We start from the raw sequence: 20,400 nt of genomic DNA, 5'->3' as shown, positions 1-20,400 counted from the left end.
CGATAAACAATGGAGTTGTGGATTATTTGTTTATTTTGCAAAACATTTTAGATTGCAAAGGATTGCATTTTCGTTTTTAAAGGGTGTTCACGCATTTTAGTTAAAAAATATGATTCCTGGTTATTTGACATCAGAAGGGAGGGGGGGGTATTTTTTTTTTATTCAAGAGGTTTTCTTTGTCCTTTTCTCAAACGATAGCTTTTCAGTAGTTAAATTTTTCATACAGGGATACAGGATTTCCTTTTTGTCCTAGATGTACCGTGCTTTTTAATCACAATTGCTTATCGTTTCGCTCGCTAATTGGGTGAGTTACTGTGGCGCATTTGCTTCCGCCGGACGTTTCGCTGTTTGGCTGTATCTATTTTATGTTACATATTTGCATACTTAATTTAATTAAAATATTGAGGTCTTTCTTTTTTTTTTTTTTGCAAATGCTATTTTTTGCAAACTACAGGGAACAAAAAGAGAGAATTTTTTTGGTGTATTTAATTAAACGAATAAAGCGCAGTTTTTTTGAATGAAAACTGATGTTTAATGTTTTTGTTTGCAATTTCGACGTAAAAAGGTGAATGACACAAAACGCAATTGGAAATGGGTATAGAAAACACGAAAAAAAAAGATAAAGTTTAATCAAATTTATCTAAACAGCCGCGGTTTTTTGCGAACTTGCATAAAAACAGGGGCACGGGCATCGCCATGGGGTACTGCTAGCATAGTATAAGAGAAATTACTCCTAAGATTAATTTTAGCCTTCTTGTCTTACTTTATCATCTCCATAATACATTATTTATTTTTACATTGATTACTCATTTACACATCTGTGAAACCTGTTAAATTATAGGCAGATGGTCTGCCTCCTGGGTCTGATACCCAGTTTGAGAAATATTAAACTTTGAAGATGAAACATTGCTAATTGACAACTAAATATGTAATTTTCAAGTATAATAAGTAAAATATATTATTCTGTTTGTTCGTATCATGCTATAAAATTCATGTTTTTGCTCAATAACCACAATAATAGTTAAGTATTTCGTTATCAGGATGCAGTTTTAATTTCTTACTTAGCTTTTGTAAAATTCAGAAAGCATGCATAATATATGAGTATTATTTAGTATTTGGGAATTTTCTAGTCTCTATGTAACCAAGTATTCATCAAGTCAGTAGTTAACTATTTTGTTCAACGTTTAAATTTAATTAATTTTATTTAAACTTATTTAATGTCATCAGCCAATAATTTGTGAGGACTATGCGATTTCATTATTGTTAAAATTAAATCTATCCGCCTTTCAGCCAGCCATGGATAAGCATACATCCCCCTCTCTGCCAAAGTCTTTTTTTTTTAATTCTAATAAAAGTAACTAAAAGTGTTTTGAATTTGATTAGTGTAAATACTTCAATTTATGAACCCCCCCCCCCAACCATCATTATTTTCTTATAAGGCTTTTAAAAATATCTATAATAGGGTTGCCACTGCTGACTAAAAAGACGACTTTTGCGACCAGTTCTGACCGTAGGCGACTATGATGACTTTTTTGTTCAAAAACAGCCTTAAAGCGACAATTTTAAAAAAATTGCGATAATTTTTAAAAAATTGGCCACATTTTACAATTTTAGGCAATTTTTTCCATATTTTTGTGATATTTATTGATTTTAAAAAAATCATACGATGTGCTCAACACTTGTGTTGAGAAAATATTTCCTCTGTTTTAGATTTCAATTCTTTTGCATCTTGTAAACATTTTGATGTTTTTGACAATCAAAAATTATTTTTACATGTGCTATCTTTTAGAAAAACTAAAATGGACAGTTAACTTTTATTCTTTCTATACTTACCTAGTTTTTCTGTCTTAAATGGAACATAAGTTTAAAAAATATATTCACTGCTTTGCATATAAACTTCTGACAAAATCAAGTTTTAAGTATCCAAAGCAGTTCTGAATGTTAGAAACCATATGTCTAATTCTCCTGAATTAAACCTGTTGAAGTAATGACATGAGTGATTATTCATGAAAGTTGCTGATGAAAAAATTTAGCCTGTATGTCTTCTTTTACTGATCTGTTTAAATTCCATTCAAGCCTTTACTTTTCACACTAGAATCCACATGTTATCTGTTTAAAATGTTGAAAATTTTGAGGTACTTATTATGCTCACTGTTGGTGAGTGAAGTCTAAGTACCATATGGGAGCCACTCCGAGAATTTCGCGTGTTTTCTAAACAATTGTGTAGGCATTGTTTGAAGAGGACACTGAAAAAAGTTTTTTTAACTTCACTGATGTTACGTTTTCCTCTCCAGCAGGTCTACAAATGCAAAGCAACTGGTTTCAACTAGTTTTACTTGTGATGTGGGAGGTTGCTAAAAATATTTCATTATTTTGTTGTGAATTTCACTTTCACAGCTATGTTTGATGTGCAATTTATATGTTTCTATTGATACCATATGTCCTGTAATCTGGGACGAATGAAAAGAGTTAAGTTTTTCATGCATCCCAATTTTTTTTTTAAGGTTAAATTTTGACGTAAATTACACCTTATTTATTTATTTATTTTGCATGCATTTTACATGAATTCAGTGCATAATTAAATTTAAAAAAAAAGTTAGGTTACATTTGGAAAATTCAGCAGGTTACGTCCGACCTACAGGTCAAAGTTTGATTCAGGGTTCGTACGGGTCATTGAAATCCTGGAAAGTGATGGAAAAAAATAAACAAATTTCAGACCTGGAAAAGTCATGGAAAATTAATATTTTCATTAGAAGTCATGGAAATTTATTTCAAGTCATGAAAAAATGTCTTGAGTAGTAAGAAAGCAACAATATCTAAAAGAGCACTAGAAATATTGAGTGGTTTAGTAATATTGCATATAACTTGAGCAATCTCAGAAACAAGTTTGAGTTTTGGAATCCAATTTCATCCGCTTCTGTAACTGCCGCTCGCCTTTTCTTGTAATGTGATTTTACTACTAAGACATGACTAATTTTGAATTCACCATTATTTTCTGCACTTTTTATATTTTATATTATGTAGTAGTAAACTTGCACTTTCTTGATTTTTGCCCCGCCCCCTCAAAAAGTGTAATTCAGTTGCACCCGAGTTCGTTTCAACTACTTGTAAAAAATTTATTATTAAATTTACCAGAGTTAATCTTAATATGTTGAAGGCTTTAGAAAGTGAAGATTTTAGTCAGGCAATAGAACATAGAAATAGGAGAATTCTAATACTCTAAAACAGTGGTGCCCAACATACAGCTCGTAAAACTGATCCCCTTGTGACCAACTGAAATATCTGATTCAGAAAAATGGAAATGAATGAAATATAGTATATTGTTCAGTTACATTGGTGAGTAGATGCACTATTGACACCAAAGGGCAATGTTTTTATGAAGTAAATTTATTATTGGTAACTTAGTAATGACAAATTCAATTTTTGTCCCATTCATTATTATTCTGCCCTAGTTATTAAATATTTGTTAGACATTTAAACATCAGTGTATTGCATTTTTACTTTACTTGAATTGATATGATGAAGACAAATAAGAATAATTTATTAGTTTCTGCAGTGCACTGATATTTTTTCAGTCACAAGTAAGTGCCCTCCAATGAGTAACCTCCAATGAGGTAGTGGCACTCACATAAAAGTTTTTCGAAAGCCCATTTCCGAAAATTGGCAAGTTTGGCATTTAATAGCACTATTCTCTTTGTGTAACAATGTCATGAAAATTTTTATGAAGTCATGAAAAAGTCTTGGAAAAGTCATGGAAATTTTTTATCCAAATTGAGTATGAACCCTGTTGATTATTTTTGGTGTAGAACTTTTTAAGCTTCTAAACTGAGTGTCTGTAGTGCACCTATATCCCTTTATCAACCTTGTGGAGAAATGAGGTGTTTTCATTTACCCCATAATCTCTGGGGTAAAGAAAAACACTGATGTAGGAGGAAACATTATTTCATTTGCTAACAGTCTTAAAATTAAATTTTTCATACCCAGTTACTTTCAGCGAGAGTAGTTTCAGACACAATGTACAAAATTGTATCTCTCAATTCATCCAAAGAGGAGAGTGGGATCTAAATTTTGAAACATTGAGATTCTGTTTTCTTTTATCCTAACTGACCCTACTTTTTTTTTTCCTTTGAAGTTATTCAAAACATTGATTCTTCAAGAATATCAAAGGATATCAGTTGAAGATATTGCTGATACTTTGTAATGCTTAACTTTTTTTTTTTTGAAAAACGACGTATTTATTTTAAATTAATTTTCTGAAAAGCAGTAGCATTTTCAATTTTCAAAATTATTGTCATTCAACTTATGCATATTTCAAATTGTTATATTCTTAGATGATTCATATATTTTTCTGATACCAAGTGTCATGTGTAACGTTACTATTCTGCTATTATTGTGCAACAATATTTTGGCATCTCCTTTCAGTATACAATGTTTTTTCAATGTATTTTTAAATAATATTAAATTTAATATCTATTGTACAAAAACCCTAATTATATTTCAGTATAAACAGTTTTTTATTGCGATTTTTCTGGCCTGTCATATAATGACATGTATTATTTGCTGATTGTATGCGGCTGTATTTGTTTGGGGACTTCTCGAATATTTCAAAGAACACTTTCTACCTGCAGATTATGCCCCGAAAAACACAATGCTCTGGAAAAATGTATCTGATGAATTATAATGTTTTTATTTTTCAGCTCGGCATAAAGTTAACTTTCCATTTCATTTGTTTACACTTAATTCAGTAAATTCAACTTCAAATTGTTTCTGAAAATTGACCACAATTGTGTTTTATTTTGAAAGTGATCTTTTACTGTTTTTCACTTCCTTATTTATTTATCTTTTCCTTAGAAAATACTCGCAAAAGTCTGCACCAGCAGCTGCTCCTCCCGCTGAATCGACCTTTTGTGAGGAAGTTGAACACCTATGACTTCTCAGATATGTCAGGTTACTTGGTGAATCCACATGAAGGATTACCACCCTCGGGAGGTATGCTACCTGCTTTAAGATTCTCTGTATCCATTTACACATTTAGGTCAATTGTTTGACACTTAGTGTACTTATAGAAAGCTTAAAACTATGATATCTTTTGACGAAGCCTAATCTCACCCACAAACAACAATATCTTGAAATAATATTTAGAGAAGATCAATATTATATTGTTATTTTATCTAAACACAGTTGTTAGCACCATTGCCTGCACCCTGAGTGATAATGAGAGATGCATGGAGTCTTGTATTTGCCAAGCAACCCTAAAGCCCCCTTTTTGAAGATGATTGTGTGAACATCCCCCCTCTACAAGATGTCACCCAAATGCCACAGCAGAAAGAGCCATAGGGATCACTTTTCCAATGTTCCCGGTAACAATGTTCCCGGAATACAGTAGTGTATTATACCCATTTTAAAAACTTTAACAAAAATAAACAATGTTAAATGAAAAATTATCGTGTAAGCTTTGTGCTGTAATATGATTAAAGTGAAAAGCCAGCGTAAATAAAGCACAAATTTTGAAGAAAATACAGCATATAGCTATTTTAAGGCTACACTGGAACCTAACCTTAAACAATGTTATTGTTCTAACGACTCATCTCTGCAGTCAAATCTAACAAAACATAGTCAACTGTTGGAAATGCTGCCCCCCCCCCCTTCCTCCAAGCCTGAGCCCTAATAGTTAAAAGAAAAACTGAATTCAAAAAAGTCATTATTTTAAGAAGTGAAAAGTTCACCTTTTGTGTTGACATAAAAATAACAGTACTTACTTAGGCACAATAATGCAAAGGTGCTGACAGAAGAGGGAGCTGATACAGGAGGCGAAAACCACTGGGCCAACCATTCCTGAGAAGGAAGTAAAATGACACAACGTGTATGAAGTAGAAATAAAAGCATTTAAAAAAGAGTTAAAAACTCAGCAAACAGCTGTTTCAGGGTTATCAAATGCAAGCCCCTTCACCAGTGCATAAAAAGAATGAATGGTTCACCAATGCAAATTAAACGACAAATGAATGAGAAATGGAAGGAAGCAAAGTAAATAGACAAGGAACCGTAAACTTACGTCACAGAACAGCAACCTATACTGAGGGGAAACGTCCTGGTGTTTGGAAATCTTATCTTAAAAAAAAAATGTTGTCCTTGACTTTTTTTCTCAGTATAGGTGTCCTTGCTGTTCTGTGACATAATAGTTTTTGTTCCTTGTCTATTTACTTTGCTTCCTTTCATTTGTCGTTTAGTTTGCATTGGTGAACCATTCATTTTTTTTATGCACTGATGAAGGGGCTTGCATTTGATAGCCCCGAAACAGCTGTTTGCTGAGACTCTTTTTCAAAGCACAGTCCTAAGCTCAAGCAGTGATTATGTTTGAGGTGGCTGTTGTGAGAGAAGCCATCCCTTTGGAGAAGTTATGTCACGATGACATGGAACATATTCAGCTGATCATCCTGAGGAGAATAGACCTCATTCTCTCTGGGGATCACATGCCAAAAATGCAAAAGGTTTCTTAACAAAAATAGTATTATGAGGGCTTTTGATCTTCTTACTCGTCTTGTGTTACACCTTAAAGTGGCACCTTGCTATAATGGGTGTCAGTAGTAATCGAATTTGCAGAGGTTACCTCTGTAATGAGGAAACTATTACTCACACCCTGTGTGATTGTGAAATGTTTTCTGCCGGTAAGTTTGAACACCTTGGCCATCATTTGCTTGAACCAGGGATGCTAATGTAGGGGTGTCAAGGCGCAGACTGTGCCATTGAAATTTTTAGGAGGAGTTGTTTTTAGGGGTATTTTTCACTTTTTTTTGGAGGGGGGGGGTCTTCCCAATATCTAGGGGGTGCGCCCTCGCTCTTGGGGGAGTGGGTACCCCTGACTTGAACTGTGGGAGATTCATGATATTCCTATTAGGCATCTGCTGAATTTTGCTTCAGCCACTGGCCTGTTTTAAAATTTCTGTTTGGGGGTTAGCAATAGACCCTCGGTCGCAGTGCTTGGTTCGGTTGTTGAGCCCCCCCCCCCTTTCCTTCATTTTATTTTAAGCGGATGTCAACTTACTGAGATTCCATGATTTCATTTCTTAGACTTATATATCACTTACTTACTGATGCTTAACATTCACATTATGAATATTAATTCCATTAAATGAATTTTCTTCTCTTTTTGTTTTCTTTTTTTGAAAAGTACACTTTAAAAACTGATATTTTATTAATTCTGATATTTGATTAATTCCTCATGAGGAATAATTCCATCATTTCTGAAGAGAAATAAAAGCTTCTTGTCAGTCAGACCTGTTAAAGATAAAAAGTCCTGCTCACACTTGTATGAAAAACATGTCATGGTGCCTTCTTTCTCTAAAGGACTCATCTGTGTACATTTATCCTACCCTTTCCTAGCCTTTTAGAATTGTAATACCAGCAGAGTGTGGTGGCTGACTCTCCTGGGATAAGAAATGGAGTTTCCTAAAAGAGCTTTCCACAAAAGAATTGACTGACGAAAAAAACGAAGCATAAAATTTTGAGAAAAGGTCAATATGAAAGAATGTTGATTGAAAAGTTGGACAAGAATTGCAATTGGATGTCGACTTACAGGGGTTCCTGTAAATGTGTGTCAAGATAGAGTTGTTTTCGCCCACTGAACTAAGCTTTGATCCAAAGATAAGAAAAATAAATGTTGAGTTATCCCGTGTTGAATTACCAAAGTTTCACTGTAATATCTATTTTAAGTATGAGTAACTTTAACATACAGAATTTCTTTTTGAATGTAGAAAAATAGATAATACATTTAGGCCTAAAAATCGTGAACAAAATTTTAAATTAATTCCCTTACTTTATCTTGATATTTATAACTAAGTTATATGATCTACTAAGGTAAAAAAGGAAAACTCTATATATGAATCGTTAATGCAATGAAAATATTTTTTTTTCTTGCAGTGCAAGGAGGACATGTTTCCATCGTTCAAGGTCGTTATGTGTACCACCACTACATGCAGGATCATATGAACGATGATGGTTGGGGTTGTGCATACAGATCTCTGCAAACAATACTCTCCTGGTTCAGAATCCAGGGGTACACAGACCGTAAAGTTCCCACTCATGCAGAGATACAACAGGTACCCAGGACACTTTTTTGAAGTCTTAGTGGTGGTTCTAGCTGGAATAATTATTATATTCCAAAATAAAATAATAATAATAAGTATTTGCTTGCATGAAACAAAAACTTAAAAAAGTTTTTAGCCAGTTAAAAAAAAAACGGTGGGTATCAATATTTTTGAAATAAAAAGAATTTTCTTTCTTACTAATTTTTTAGGCCATTTAACCATTTAAAGTTTTGAAAGAAAGATATTTATGAGCCTAGTTTCATGTTTAATGATCCTTGTTTTATTTTTTGAGTTGGTTGTTAAATACTGCTCTACATACTAGCTAGCACAGTTGTCGTAGTTACTATTGTTTATTATTGCTTGCTCTTTCTCTTGATTTTGTTGTGAGAAAAGAGTCAATCAGTCATATTGTGTGCTTGCCATTGCTGTGTTAGTAAATTATGTTTCATGAAAAAATTGATCGGTCAAGAAGTTTTTAAATCATGGCAATAAAGCAATATTTGCAGACTGATGTGTATCTATTTGTAGCGTATGAATTTAGTTCTTTACAGCATTGGTTGTGAAGTATCTCTTGAAAATTTGGGAGGAAGTTGGTTGAAGTGAATTTCAAGCAATCCACTTCATTTAATTTTATCTTTCAAACAATGACAAAACTGCTGTTTCTCAAATTTGATTCAGTTTTATTAATGAAATAAGTAAAGATTTTAATCTTTTCCTTTTTTTTGGTCGTTAAGGCTAGTCTGTCTTTTTATTATTTTGATTACTCAATATTACTAACCCTGCATGGATAAAAATTTAAATGTTAGGTAAAATGTATGGTGAAAATTTTATGCAAAATCTATAATGCTGTTTCTTCAGTTTTAATAGCATTCTGCAAAAATAATTTGAATGCTATGTGAAGCCGCTTGGCTTCTGGGGTTTCCCCCATAATTCCCACTAATTTTCCGGCAGCGGACTGTATGGTGAGATTTGATGACTGCATTGATGTGAGTTGTGGGTAAAGCAAATAAACAATTCATTTACAAGTAGGCATTATGTGAATATAATAGGATGCGCATGTATCCTTGATGCAAAATGATATTGGGTGTGAGAGCCCTATGACTGCATCCACTGACAACGTTCCAGGAGCATCTAACGAGGGGTGGTTTCCCAATCTCCTCTCTGACAATGGGGGCTTTAGGGTTGCTTGGTGAAGCCAATTGCCAAGACCCCGAGCTTGCTCCTTACCGCTCAGGAACACGCGTTAACGTGCCGCCTGGCGTTGCAATGTTTTAGTTCTATCTGCAGTTGTTTAACCTTCTCTAAAGTTTCAGCTTCTGTGAGCACGTCATCCATGTAGAAGTTTCTTGTGATGACAGATGATGCATATGGGAAATTTAACCGTTCATCAGCCACTAACTGCTTTAACACTCTTGTTGCTAAGTTAGGTGCACACGTTGTGCTTAGGTGATTAGGTGATGGTCGAAAGTTGATAGATTTTTATTGGGGGCATTAATTTCTCTTTTCCATAATATTCGTTGGTAATCACGATGCATTGGATGAATTAAGACTTGGCGGTACATCTTTTCAATGTCTGCACTAAATGCGTAACAGTGTTTTTGAAATCTTACTAAAATTGAAAATAATTCTTCTTGTATCACTTCCCGGTTCAATGGCTGAGAGTTTAAAGAATTTCTGAGGAAGGTGCTGAGGCATCAAGCAACAGTTTTAGTAGCAGTTCTCTTCTTTATCTTCAGATATCTCCTGTATGTGTCCTAAGTTTTCATAATCAGTCATAAAGCAGGAGTACAAAGATTTTATATTCGGATCGCGATTAAGTTTCTTCCACAGTGCATTTAATCTTTTTAGAGTAGATTGCTTGGTATCACCTAATTTTATTTCTTCTTTTGATGGCAATTGCACAACGTACCGTCCAGTATTAGTTCGAGTATGAGTTTTCAGAAAATGCTGCTCACAAAACTGCTCCTCGCTGCTTTTGATGTTTTCCTCTTCAGTAACATTCTCGATTTCCCAGAAAGTTTTTAGTGTGTTATTTAGTTTTTCTTCTTCTAAAACCATACTGCAATAGCTGGACCTATTTTCTGGGGTATTATCAATGACTCCATTCACTATGAATCCAAATACTGAATCTTGGAGTATCACATTACCCAGATTAAGAAAAATACTTTCAGGCCGTAACATTTCAAACACTTAATGCTCTGCACCAAGCAGAACATCAATTTTCTCGGACTGTTGAATTCGGGATCAGCTAACTGGATTCCAGTCGGCTAATTAAATCTTGACACATCTAGGTATGCTGAGGGTATAACATCGGGTATTTTGGGCACCGATAAAAATTCACGAGTTCGCACTTGAGGTTTTAACTTTCAAATTATTCAAACAATTTGTGTTGACGAAATTCAACATCGATCCAGCATCCATCAGCGCCCGAAAGGGCCGTATTACCATTGAGTCATCTGTTAAGTAGATAATAACAGTTGACAGTAGGGACCGTTTTACGACTTGAAAGTAAACAAGTGTCTCTGTTCTTCCCCCGCTCCAGTGAGGGGTTTTCAACATGTGTATTGCTTGAGGCGAATTGTGGAGAAGAAATTGCACTTCGTTCACCACGGGGGTTGAGGGTCAATGCATAGTAATTTCCGGTTGAGCTGTCCCTGTGTAGTAAAGAGCGGTGCCTTTGTGAACACAGTCTGCAGCTATTCTTCAATTTGCAATCTTGTACTCGGTGAGATAATTCAAAACAATTTAAGCACAAATTGTTTGTCTGAACTATGTCATATCTTTGTTTGACATTCAGATGTTTGAATTCTTCACTATTATGTATATTATGTGAAGCATGGCACAATTTACAACTGTTCAACGGCAGTGGTTTATTTACCCTATATTGGGTTGTTTTTTTGACTTATTCTAGTTTATACTTGTAAAGTGTACTGAATTTGAGAATTCTGCAAAAAAATGCCTCTTTTCTAATAGTTGAACGAAATCGCTCCATTTTGGGAAGTCCTTAGAGGTTAGGGACATCTGAAATTGCCTTCGTGATTCTGCATACACTTTTTGAAGAAATATGTTGAGGAGTATAACTTCTGCAAATTCATTGCATTGCAAATCCATATGCTGAAGGGCACGCAGATGCTTGTGAAGCTTGTCCACAAGATTTCGCAGCTCATCTGCTGACTCATGAGTTATTTTCTGGATGTTTAACAGCTCTTGTATATGACTGTTTACAATTAATCTCTTATTTTCAAACCTCTCAGTCAATGCCTTCCACAAGGACTAGTAGGTATCATCTATTGTTTCTATTTCTTTAGCGCGGCCGATAAGTGTTGATTTCAGGTAATACAGTTTTTGTGAATCTGAGAAGGAAGAGTTACTATTAATGATGGAGTTAAATTGTTCTTTGAAGAGGAACCATTCTTTATATTTACTGTTAAATTTTCAAAGTGATATTTCGGGAAGCCAGATACTGATTGTTGAGTTAGGTGGAGAATTATTAATGGAGCGGGAACTATTGTTGCTGAGCTGCTTGTACTTGCGCTTGAGGGTGACTTCTATTTTTTCTAATTCTTCCTCGAGTTCAATGAAAGTCCTTTCATTTTCGTTTAATTTCCTCATCCTTGAGCACTGAATAGTAGTCTAACTTCAGCTGCTCAAATTTGGCCTTTAAGACTTGCACATTTTCGAGTTTGCACTCGATTTCCGTAGAGTCCAATGTGTCGATATCATTTCCTATAAATGATAACAACCCCCTGACTTGTCCTTTCAGAACCCCTCGTCTTCGGTTTAAAATATTGAGGTTGATCATCTTGTGAAGTAGAAAGTCAAGAACAATTAATTAAGCTGATTCTCTTCGGGTGAGACTTGACCAAAAAATGAAGCCGCATGGCTTCTGGGGGAAAACTAATTTTCCGGCAGTGGCCAGTGTGGTGAGATTTAATGACTGCATTGATAAGTCGTGGGTAAAACAAATAAACAATTTATTTTCAAGTAGGCATTATGTGAATATAAGAATAGGATATGCATGTATCCTTGATGCAAAATGATATTGGGAACGAGAGCCCTATGGCTGCATCTGCTGACAATGTTCCAAGAGAATATGACGAGGGGTGGTTTCCCACGCTCCTCTCTGACGATGGAGGCTTTAGGGTTGCTTGGCGAAGCCAAGAGCTAAGACCCCAAGCATGCTCCTTATCGCTCGGGGATGCGCGCGTTACCACTATGCTTTATTGATTGTAGTCACTGTTTTGAAGCTCATGGTCATTGCTTCCCTGTTTTGAAGACTCTAAACTGGGCCTACCTCTGTTATTGTAATAAAAAAATCTTCAATAATGACGGAGTCATGGAATAAACAATGTTTTGCCAGTTGATTTCTGAATTTTTGTAGTTACCTCACTTATTGATTAAAGGTGGACCATCTGTACAGTCTTAGAATGTACTTTCAGTTTACTAATTTTACTTTTCTTCCTATATACTAAGTATATCAGCTGATGTGGCTTCTGGAGCATTCTGTTAAGAAAATAAATGCACCTCATAATGAATATTATGCTTGTGTTAGCCGAACTTACTCCATTAGATTTTTTCGAATATAAACTTTGCTTATCTCTTGCAGGCATTGGTTGACATGGGAGATAAGACTCCAAAATTTGTGGGTTCTCGGCAGTGGATTGGTTCGCAGGAAGTGGGATTCTGTCTTGATCATTTAGCCAAGGTGAGAGAAGTGGTTTCTACCCTTTTTATATGTGATTAATAGTTGCATTATATTTCTGATGACTTGGATCTTCTAGAAATACAAGGTTTCTAGGACTGACGTAACTGTAAGAGAACGAAAAGCCGGAAGATGGCACAAATGATTGCATATTGAAGAGCGTTTTTTTGTGCATATGCAGTGCAATCGGTGTCATTCTGAAGTAAGTGGTTCTCGTGGAAAGGCACATTAAACATAGCTCTTCAATACCTGTTGTCACCATAATGCAAATTTTTTCAATTGCTTACTGCAGCCGACCTGTGTGTGGATCATCATCAATGCTGTTGCGCCCATCTCGAAAGTGTTTAAACCATTCAAAAGTATTTTGTATGATTCTGCAGCTATCTTGCCCAACTTGAAGCAAAATTTAATATTAATTCTTTGCACTATTTTCACTTTGACAGCAAGAATTTGAGAGCTATGTTTTAATGCTCCTTTCCATGAGAACCACTTACTTTTGAATGACACCCATTGCACTGCACATGCGCAAGAAAACGCTTTTCAATATGCAATCATTATCGCCATCTTCCAACTTTTCGTTCTCCTACAGTTGTGTCAGTCCTGGAAATTAATAGCCGAACCTTGTATGAATGTGTGACCAGCAAGTTCAGTGTACTGCATATATTACTTTTAAATATAGAAGCGAGTAAATCACACAGGCAATGAGACACAACTGGACATAAGAATTACCCATACAATTGCTTTGGTGTATTTAGCAGAAGTTTATTGCTTTTCAGTACTCTATGTGGCTCATGGCTACTTCTTGCTCATCCGTCTTGAGAAAGTACATGTTTTTCATTCACAAGTACTTCAAACTTACTTCTATAGAAGTTTTTAGCTCCTGTTTTCTGGGCTTTAACTGAGTAACAGAGTTCAGTGCTGCCTGTTTTGTTAAAACTTTGCATTGTACCTCCTTATTAAGGCTCTTCTATACCGTCCATCTTGGATTTCGACGCTAATGCTTTCTCTACGGGAAAATCTGCTACCTATGCAAAGCATAACACGAGAAATTACTGGAATATTTTCATGCGGTTTGTTTTAAACGATGGCTATGACACAGAACTAGATATGCGCTTTTTTATTTTTTCTGTAATTATTTGGAAATTTTTTTAATAGCATTTTAAAACTTTAAACGACTATTTTAACACGTTTGAAAAATGATATGGAAAAACTGAAAAAGGAGCGCAAGAGATTGACCTTTTCTCTTTAAAAACATATTTTGAGTTTGTTTCTGAGACAATTTGTTCTATTGATATTCTCCACGGAGTAAAGCCTTGTTTTCGAAAAATTGTGAAAAACTGCGAAAAACACGCCTTTCACCAGACCACACCCATTTCCTCCCACTTTGAGCTTTGAGGGACCACTTCCTCTTCTCCCCCCAGGGTCTTCAGGGTCTTGTCTGCTGCTTCTCCGTTCCTCTGCTCTACCTCAATGACAGGCAATAAATTACTGACTAATGACCATTCATTCCTTGTCGTTTTGTGTGTTGGTCTTGTATCTGTGTGACATCGACGAAATTCGTTCTAAAAAGAACAGTTTTTTTCTTCTTTCGAGTTCTATGCGATAAGTTTTTGAAATTATTTAGGTGATATATTTTTCAATGCTGTTTTAATATAAGTACCCCCCCGTTTAAATGTAGAAGTTATTTTGTTTGAAAAATCAGTGAAAATTACCGCATTTTATAATGGGAAAAAAATTCGAAATGCCATTTTTATTTATGTATTTCTTTATTAAATTAATAATTTAAAAAAAATACCGCCAAGTACAGTGATTGCGATTTATATCTCGATGTGAAATTTGCAAAAATATAAACCAATTCACATAAAATACACTAGCCACATTAGGGGAAGTGGCGAGTAAATCATGAAATTTCCCTCTCCTGAATGTATGTGCAAGTAGAACGAGATTAATCTGGCGATTATACATATTCCACAGAGATTATTCAAAATGGAGTTGTTTCCTTCAGTCAAAAGTACTAATTTTTAGTCATTGAAATTGATAGAATAAGCAAAAAAAATAAAAAATAACATGAAGCGAGAAAAAAACTTTCATTTTCCAGACGCTTATTTTTTAATGAATTTTTTAACATGTCCGATTTTGAAAAAAGACGTGGTCTTTATGACGTCACAAATGATGTACTTAGGCGCATCTGTGTACTGCGTTTTCACGTTATTGTAATCAAGAAGCGAATTAAATATTGCGCTCTACGCTTGTTATCAACCATATCGTTGCCATTACACTTGAGTAAAAATGCGAATTAAATATTAAGCTCTACGAATGGCAACAGTGAATGGCATTTCATCATTTGTGATGTCATCGGCAGAAGCCGTAAATAATAAAAGCGCACCGATTAAAATAAATGTTTAAAATTATTAAAATTAGTCAAATTATTTAAAAAACGGTCAGATCGTATTGCCAACTCCAGAGTTCGAATACGCTACCTTGCGGTGATTAAACAATACTAAAGAAAAAGGTAAAACATTCCATTCCACGTGTTTTCTTTGGGGTAAATTACAGGCTTCAGACAGCTTGTGGTGTAATGTAATTTCAGAGGAATAGAAAAGAAAGCTTCCCACAAACACGATCAAAAATTACTGTCATTTACTAAGCGTCAAAGCAGGGGAAAAAGTCTTTACTAATAATAAAGCTGAAAGTCTGTCTGGATGTCTGGGGGATGCTGGTTGTCTGGATCTCTGTGACGTGCATAGCGCCTAGACCGTTCTGCCGATTTTCAGGAAATTTGGCACAAAGTTAGTTTGTAGCGTGGGGTGTGCACCTCGAAGCAATTTTTCGAAAATTCGATTTTTTTCTTTTTCTATTCCAATTTTAAGAACATTTTCACGAGCAAAATTATCATACGATGAACGAGTAAATTACCAAGTTATCATAACGTGGAACAGTAACATGGTGTAAGCCAATTGGTGAAAAATTCACCATACATTTTTTGTAATTATACAGGCGAACCATAAGACCTTTTAATTTTCTACTATGGGCAAAGCCGTGTGGGTACTACTAGTATTTAATATTTATCAACTATATTCCTTGACTCGTAGTGGTGAATATAATAAAAGTCCATAGCTTTACTAAAAATCAAGTCAATTTGTAAAGAAAAAATATTTTGCTTGACAATGTTCCAGAACTAGCAATATTAGTTAAAAATAATCATCTCTTTCTGGAAGGATCAGATATATCACACACAACGATGCCTTTGAAAATGAAGTTTAGTGAAACAGTTGGTAATAATTCTCTGAAAGTCATAGGAGAATGAGTCTGAATAGGTTATCTTACAAGAAAATGTTTTTCTTTAGAATATTGGCTTAGTTTGCTTTTTGATATGGAGGCTTTGTGTGTTGTGCATTTACTTTCAGATCTTTAATTTTTAAGACTTTGACATTATCTAGAATTCTAAATATGTAATTAAATTTGAAGTTCCGTTTTGTTTAGGTAAAAATTAAATAGTTAATAATATAAACTTTTTTTAATAGAATTAATACTATTATCTAATATACATTTTCCAAGGTAAGAAATGAAAGTAATGTACAATAATCCTAATTTATTGCAATATCCACGAAGAATAGGAAATTATGTGAATAAACTAGTAAATCTGACAAACATTACATAATGTATCATATATACCAAGTCTATTGAAAATTATGAATAATCGTCTCTAGTTATATATAATCAACAGTTTGTTTCCATTACACACCACACGTAAATAAATAAATAAATAAATAAATAAATAAATAAATAAATAAATATATATATATATATATATATATATATATATATATATATATATATATATATATATATATATATATAAAAAGAATATGTGTGTATATGTGTATATGTATGTTCCCTATACAAATCCACACTTTTCGTCGGATCTGGACCAAATTTGGCCGGAAGGTACTTGGGCACCAGAGTAGGAACGTAGGGGGTTGAAAAAGGAACTAGGCATCAAGGACGGTCAAATGAAAACAATTAGCAATCGTGATTGCTCAAAAAACGCCAAATTTGTCGCAAAGTTGGCGACAAAACTTGGTGACCAAAAGCTTGGCGAGAAATTGCCAAATGTTTGTATAAATTATAACACTACTTGAGTTTGCATTGGATTAACATTGACTCCCTCCCCCCCCCCAAAAAAAGGTGTAAATGACCCCTTTCGGAACATCTGAATGAAACCAAAATGGGAGGTGCACAACTAGACCCCACTAGGAGTCTACGTACCAAATTTCAACTTTCTAGGACATACCGTTCTTGAGTTATGTGACATACATACGCACTTACGAACATACGGACGTCACGCGAAAAGTCGTTGTAATTAACTCGGGGAATGTCAAAATGGATATTTCGGGTGTTTAGGCATATATTCGTGTGTGGTTGGGTTGGAAAAAAAACTCAATATTCATTCGTGGGTGAGCAAAATGGAAATTAAGTCTGAATTTTGAGATAATTTTTTTTCGTGAATACAATACTTCCTTTTTTGTAAGTAAAAAGGCTTTAAAATTACCAGGAAAAAATTAAAAATCACTGCTAAGCCTAATGGAACAGAAATTTTAAATCAGAAAATTATCGTTTGCGCAATCTCATTTTAAAGTAGCGTTTAGAAGGTTGCCAGTTTTTTTTCTCTTTTGTGACTAAATAAAATTTTGTTTTCGTTTTGAGGTAAAATTTTCCCCTTTTGATTATTATTTGTCGAATTTTCTTTCTTTTTTTTTTCAGGATTTTAGTTGTATTTATGGAGGGTTGCGTTTAATTTTTTCGGGAACTTTTGATTTGCCGTTTTCTTTCTTTGAGAATGATTATTTCCACACAAAAAAATTGCAGATATTCCTGTGAGAGGGGGCACCAAATTTTGCCAGGGCCTGGGCATCACTTTGGGCTGAGCGGGCCCCATAGGATACTGGATATAATGAAAAATTCTTTTTTTTTCCTTCTTTGGTTGGAGAGATTCCCCCCATTTGGAACATTTTTGAATGGTAGTGAAAGGCGCCTTTTTGACTCTGGCGCCGTAGTGCGCCTCACGACCTCGCACATAAGGACGGCGCGGCCATGGATCTACTATCTTAATTCACAATGGTTTTTTCGAACTCTTTTAATGTTTCATTTAAATAAAGTTTTTTTTTTTTTTACAATATCAATTTATCAGTCATTATAACTGTGAAAAAAAAGGAAAGAAGGAGACTGCGAACAAGAAAGTTCACTATGGCAATACTGTCATCAGCCAGTATCTATCTTTTTCCCAGATAATTGTTTTTTTAAATTTTCATATTATTTTGTGTTCCTCCTATACTCAAGATGGAAAGGGATCACATTTGATTAATCCAATTATTTATATATATATATATATATATATATATATATATATATATATATATATATATATATATATATATTCAAATTCATGCATTTTTTCCTCCCCTGTGACTTTAGAGCCGCAGGTGAAAGTATTTTTTCTAAGAATCAACGAAGTCATGACGAATGCAGCACCTCGTATCAAAATGCTTCTCCTTTGAAGATTGTACATATTTCAAGAATTATCATTACTTTTATTTTCGTCTTGATCATTTGCGCATGCTCACAATCAAAGAACTCTATTCACAATTTACAATGCATTTTCCGAACTCTTTTGATGTTACATAAAGTCGATTTTTGCAAAGCGAATTTGTCTATCTTCGCAACTGCGTGAAAAAGAAATGAGACTGCGAACAAGGAAAGTTGAGTGTGGTGATACAGCCATCAGCAAGTAATTTAGTACCTCACAACCTTTTTTCTTCGATCAATGTTTTTGGAATTTTCATATTATTTTGTTTTTCTCCAATACTCAAGGTGGAACAGGATCATATTTGATTCATTCAATTTCATGTATAAAGTGATGCTTTTCCGCCAGATAGCTATTTAAAACCTCAAGTGGAAGTATTTTTTCAAAGAATCAACAAAGCAATGACGCCTGCAGCACTTCATATCAAAATAATTCTCGATAGTACAAGATCATTAGTTGAACTTTCGTCTTGATCATTTGCGCATGCTCACAATCGAAGAACTCTATTCACAATTTACAATGCATTTTCCGAACTCTTTTGATGTTACATAAAATCGATTTTTGCAAAGCGAATTTGTCTATCTTCGCAACTGCGTGAAAAAGAAATGAGACTGCGAACAAGGAAAGTTGAGTGTGGTGATACAGCCATCAGCAAGTAATTTAGTACCTCACAACCTTTTTTCTTCGATCAATGTTTTTGGAATTTTCATATTATTTTGTTTTCCTCCAATACTCAAGGTGGAACAGGATCATATTTGATTCATTCAATTTCATGTATAAAGTGATGCTTTTCCGCCAGATAGCTATTTAAAACCCCCAAGTGGAAGTATTTTTTCAAAGAATCAACAAAGCAATGACGCCTGCAGCACAGTACAAGAAGTATCATTAGTTGAACTTTCGTCTTGATCATTTGCGCATGCTCACAATCGAAGAACTTTATTCACAATTTACAATGCATTTTCCGAACTCTTTTGATGTTACATAAAGTTTATTTTTGCAATGCGAATTTGTCAATCATCGTGACTGCATGAAAAAGAAATGAGACTGCGAACATGAAAGCTCAGTACGGTGATACTGTCATCAGCAAGTATGATTTAGTACATCAACAGGGGCGGATCCAGAAATTTTTGTAAGGGGGGTCAAGTTTCAATGGATATCGTTATTATTCCTACGTAAAAAAGTAGCAGTTAATCAGGGTTGCCTATCATTCCATGCAGGAGAGCGTACCGCCTCATATGCTACGGAGTACTCCCCCGCCCCCAAGTCAAAACCCATTCAAATTACCTCCCCTCCCCCTAAATTTTCAATGCCACAACCTGAGCCATGGATCATATTCCTTCAAACGTTCATCAAAAGTCACATTTCTTTCGGCAGATATGCTGGTCATGTCACCATAAGCTTTGATTATGTGAGATAACATCTATAAATAGTAGGAAAAGGCACACATGACACGCACAACATGTGGTTTGAGGGGGAGGAGAACTGGGAAAAAAGTTAAGCTCATTAGAGAAATTTGCGCTTTTGAAAATGAACAAAGAAATCAAAATAGCAATACCTCAGTAAACAAATCCGGTCAATTCTTTGAATTATGACGCGCTAAAAAGAACTACCTTACAGAACCGAGCAAAAAAAAAAAAAAAATGTTGACATTGATTCCATGTACTATTTTTTCGGATGTAAAAAATTGAAGTTTAATAATAATCATAATGACATTCTTCTCACAGGGGGTCGGCTGACCCTTTGACCCTCCCCTGAATCCGCCCTTGTACCTCACAACCTTTTTTCTCCGATCATTTTTTTTTTAATTTTCATATTATTTTGTTTGCCTCCAACACTCAACATGGAACAGGATCATATTCGGTTCCTTCAATTTTATGAATAAATTGGTGCTTTTTTTCCGCCCAAATGGCTCTTTAAAACCCCAGTTGAAAGTATATTTTTTCTAAGAATCAAGAAAGCAATACGAATTTTGCAGGGCGAGAACAAGAAACGTCAGTGTGGTGATACTATCACAGTAATTTAGGGCTACA

The 20,400-nt window shown here is 34.6% G+C and overlaps 1 protein-coding gene across 1 annotated transcript in view; it reads left to right on the top strand.

The window, feature by feature from the left end:
• Positions 1–20,400, top strand: part of LOC129222207 (ufm1-specific protease 2-like) — a 55,326-nt gene that overhangs the window by 25,133 nt on the left and 9,793 nt on the right. The window contains exons 8-10 of the mRNA XM_054856678.1: positions 4,852–4,989; positions 7,918–8,096; positions 12,691–12,789. Coding sequence (XP_054712653.1) covers positions 4,852–4,989; positions 7,918–8,096; positions 12,691–12,789 — 416 coding nt within the window. The remainder of the gene's footprint in view (positions 1–4,851; positions 4,990–7,917; positions 8,097–12,690; positions 12,790–20,400) is intronic.

This window comes from Uloborus diversus, chromosome 5 (assembly GCF_026930045.1).
Source record: "Uloborus diversus isolate 005 chromosome 5, Udiv.v.3.1, whole genome shotgun sequence".
Lineage (NCBI taxonomy): Eukaryota > Metazoa > Arthropoda > Arachnida > Araneae > Uloboridae > Uloborus > Uloborus diversus.
This window is presented reverse-complemented; position numbering and strand designations above follow the sequence as displayed.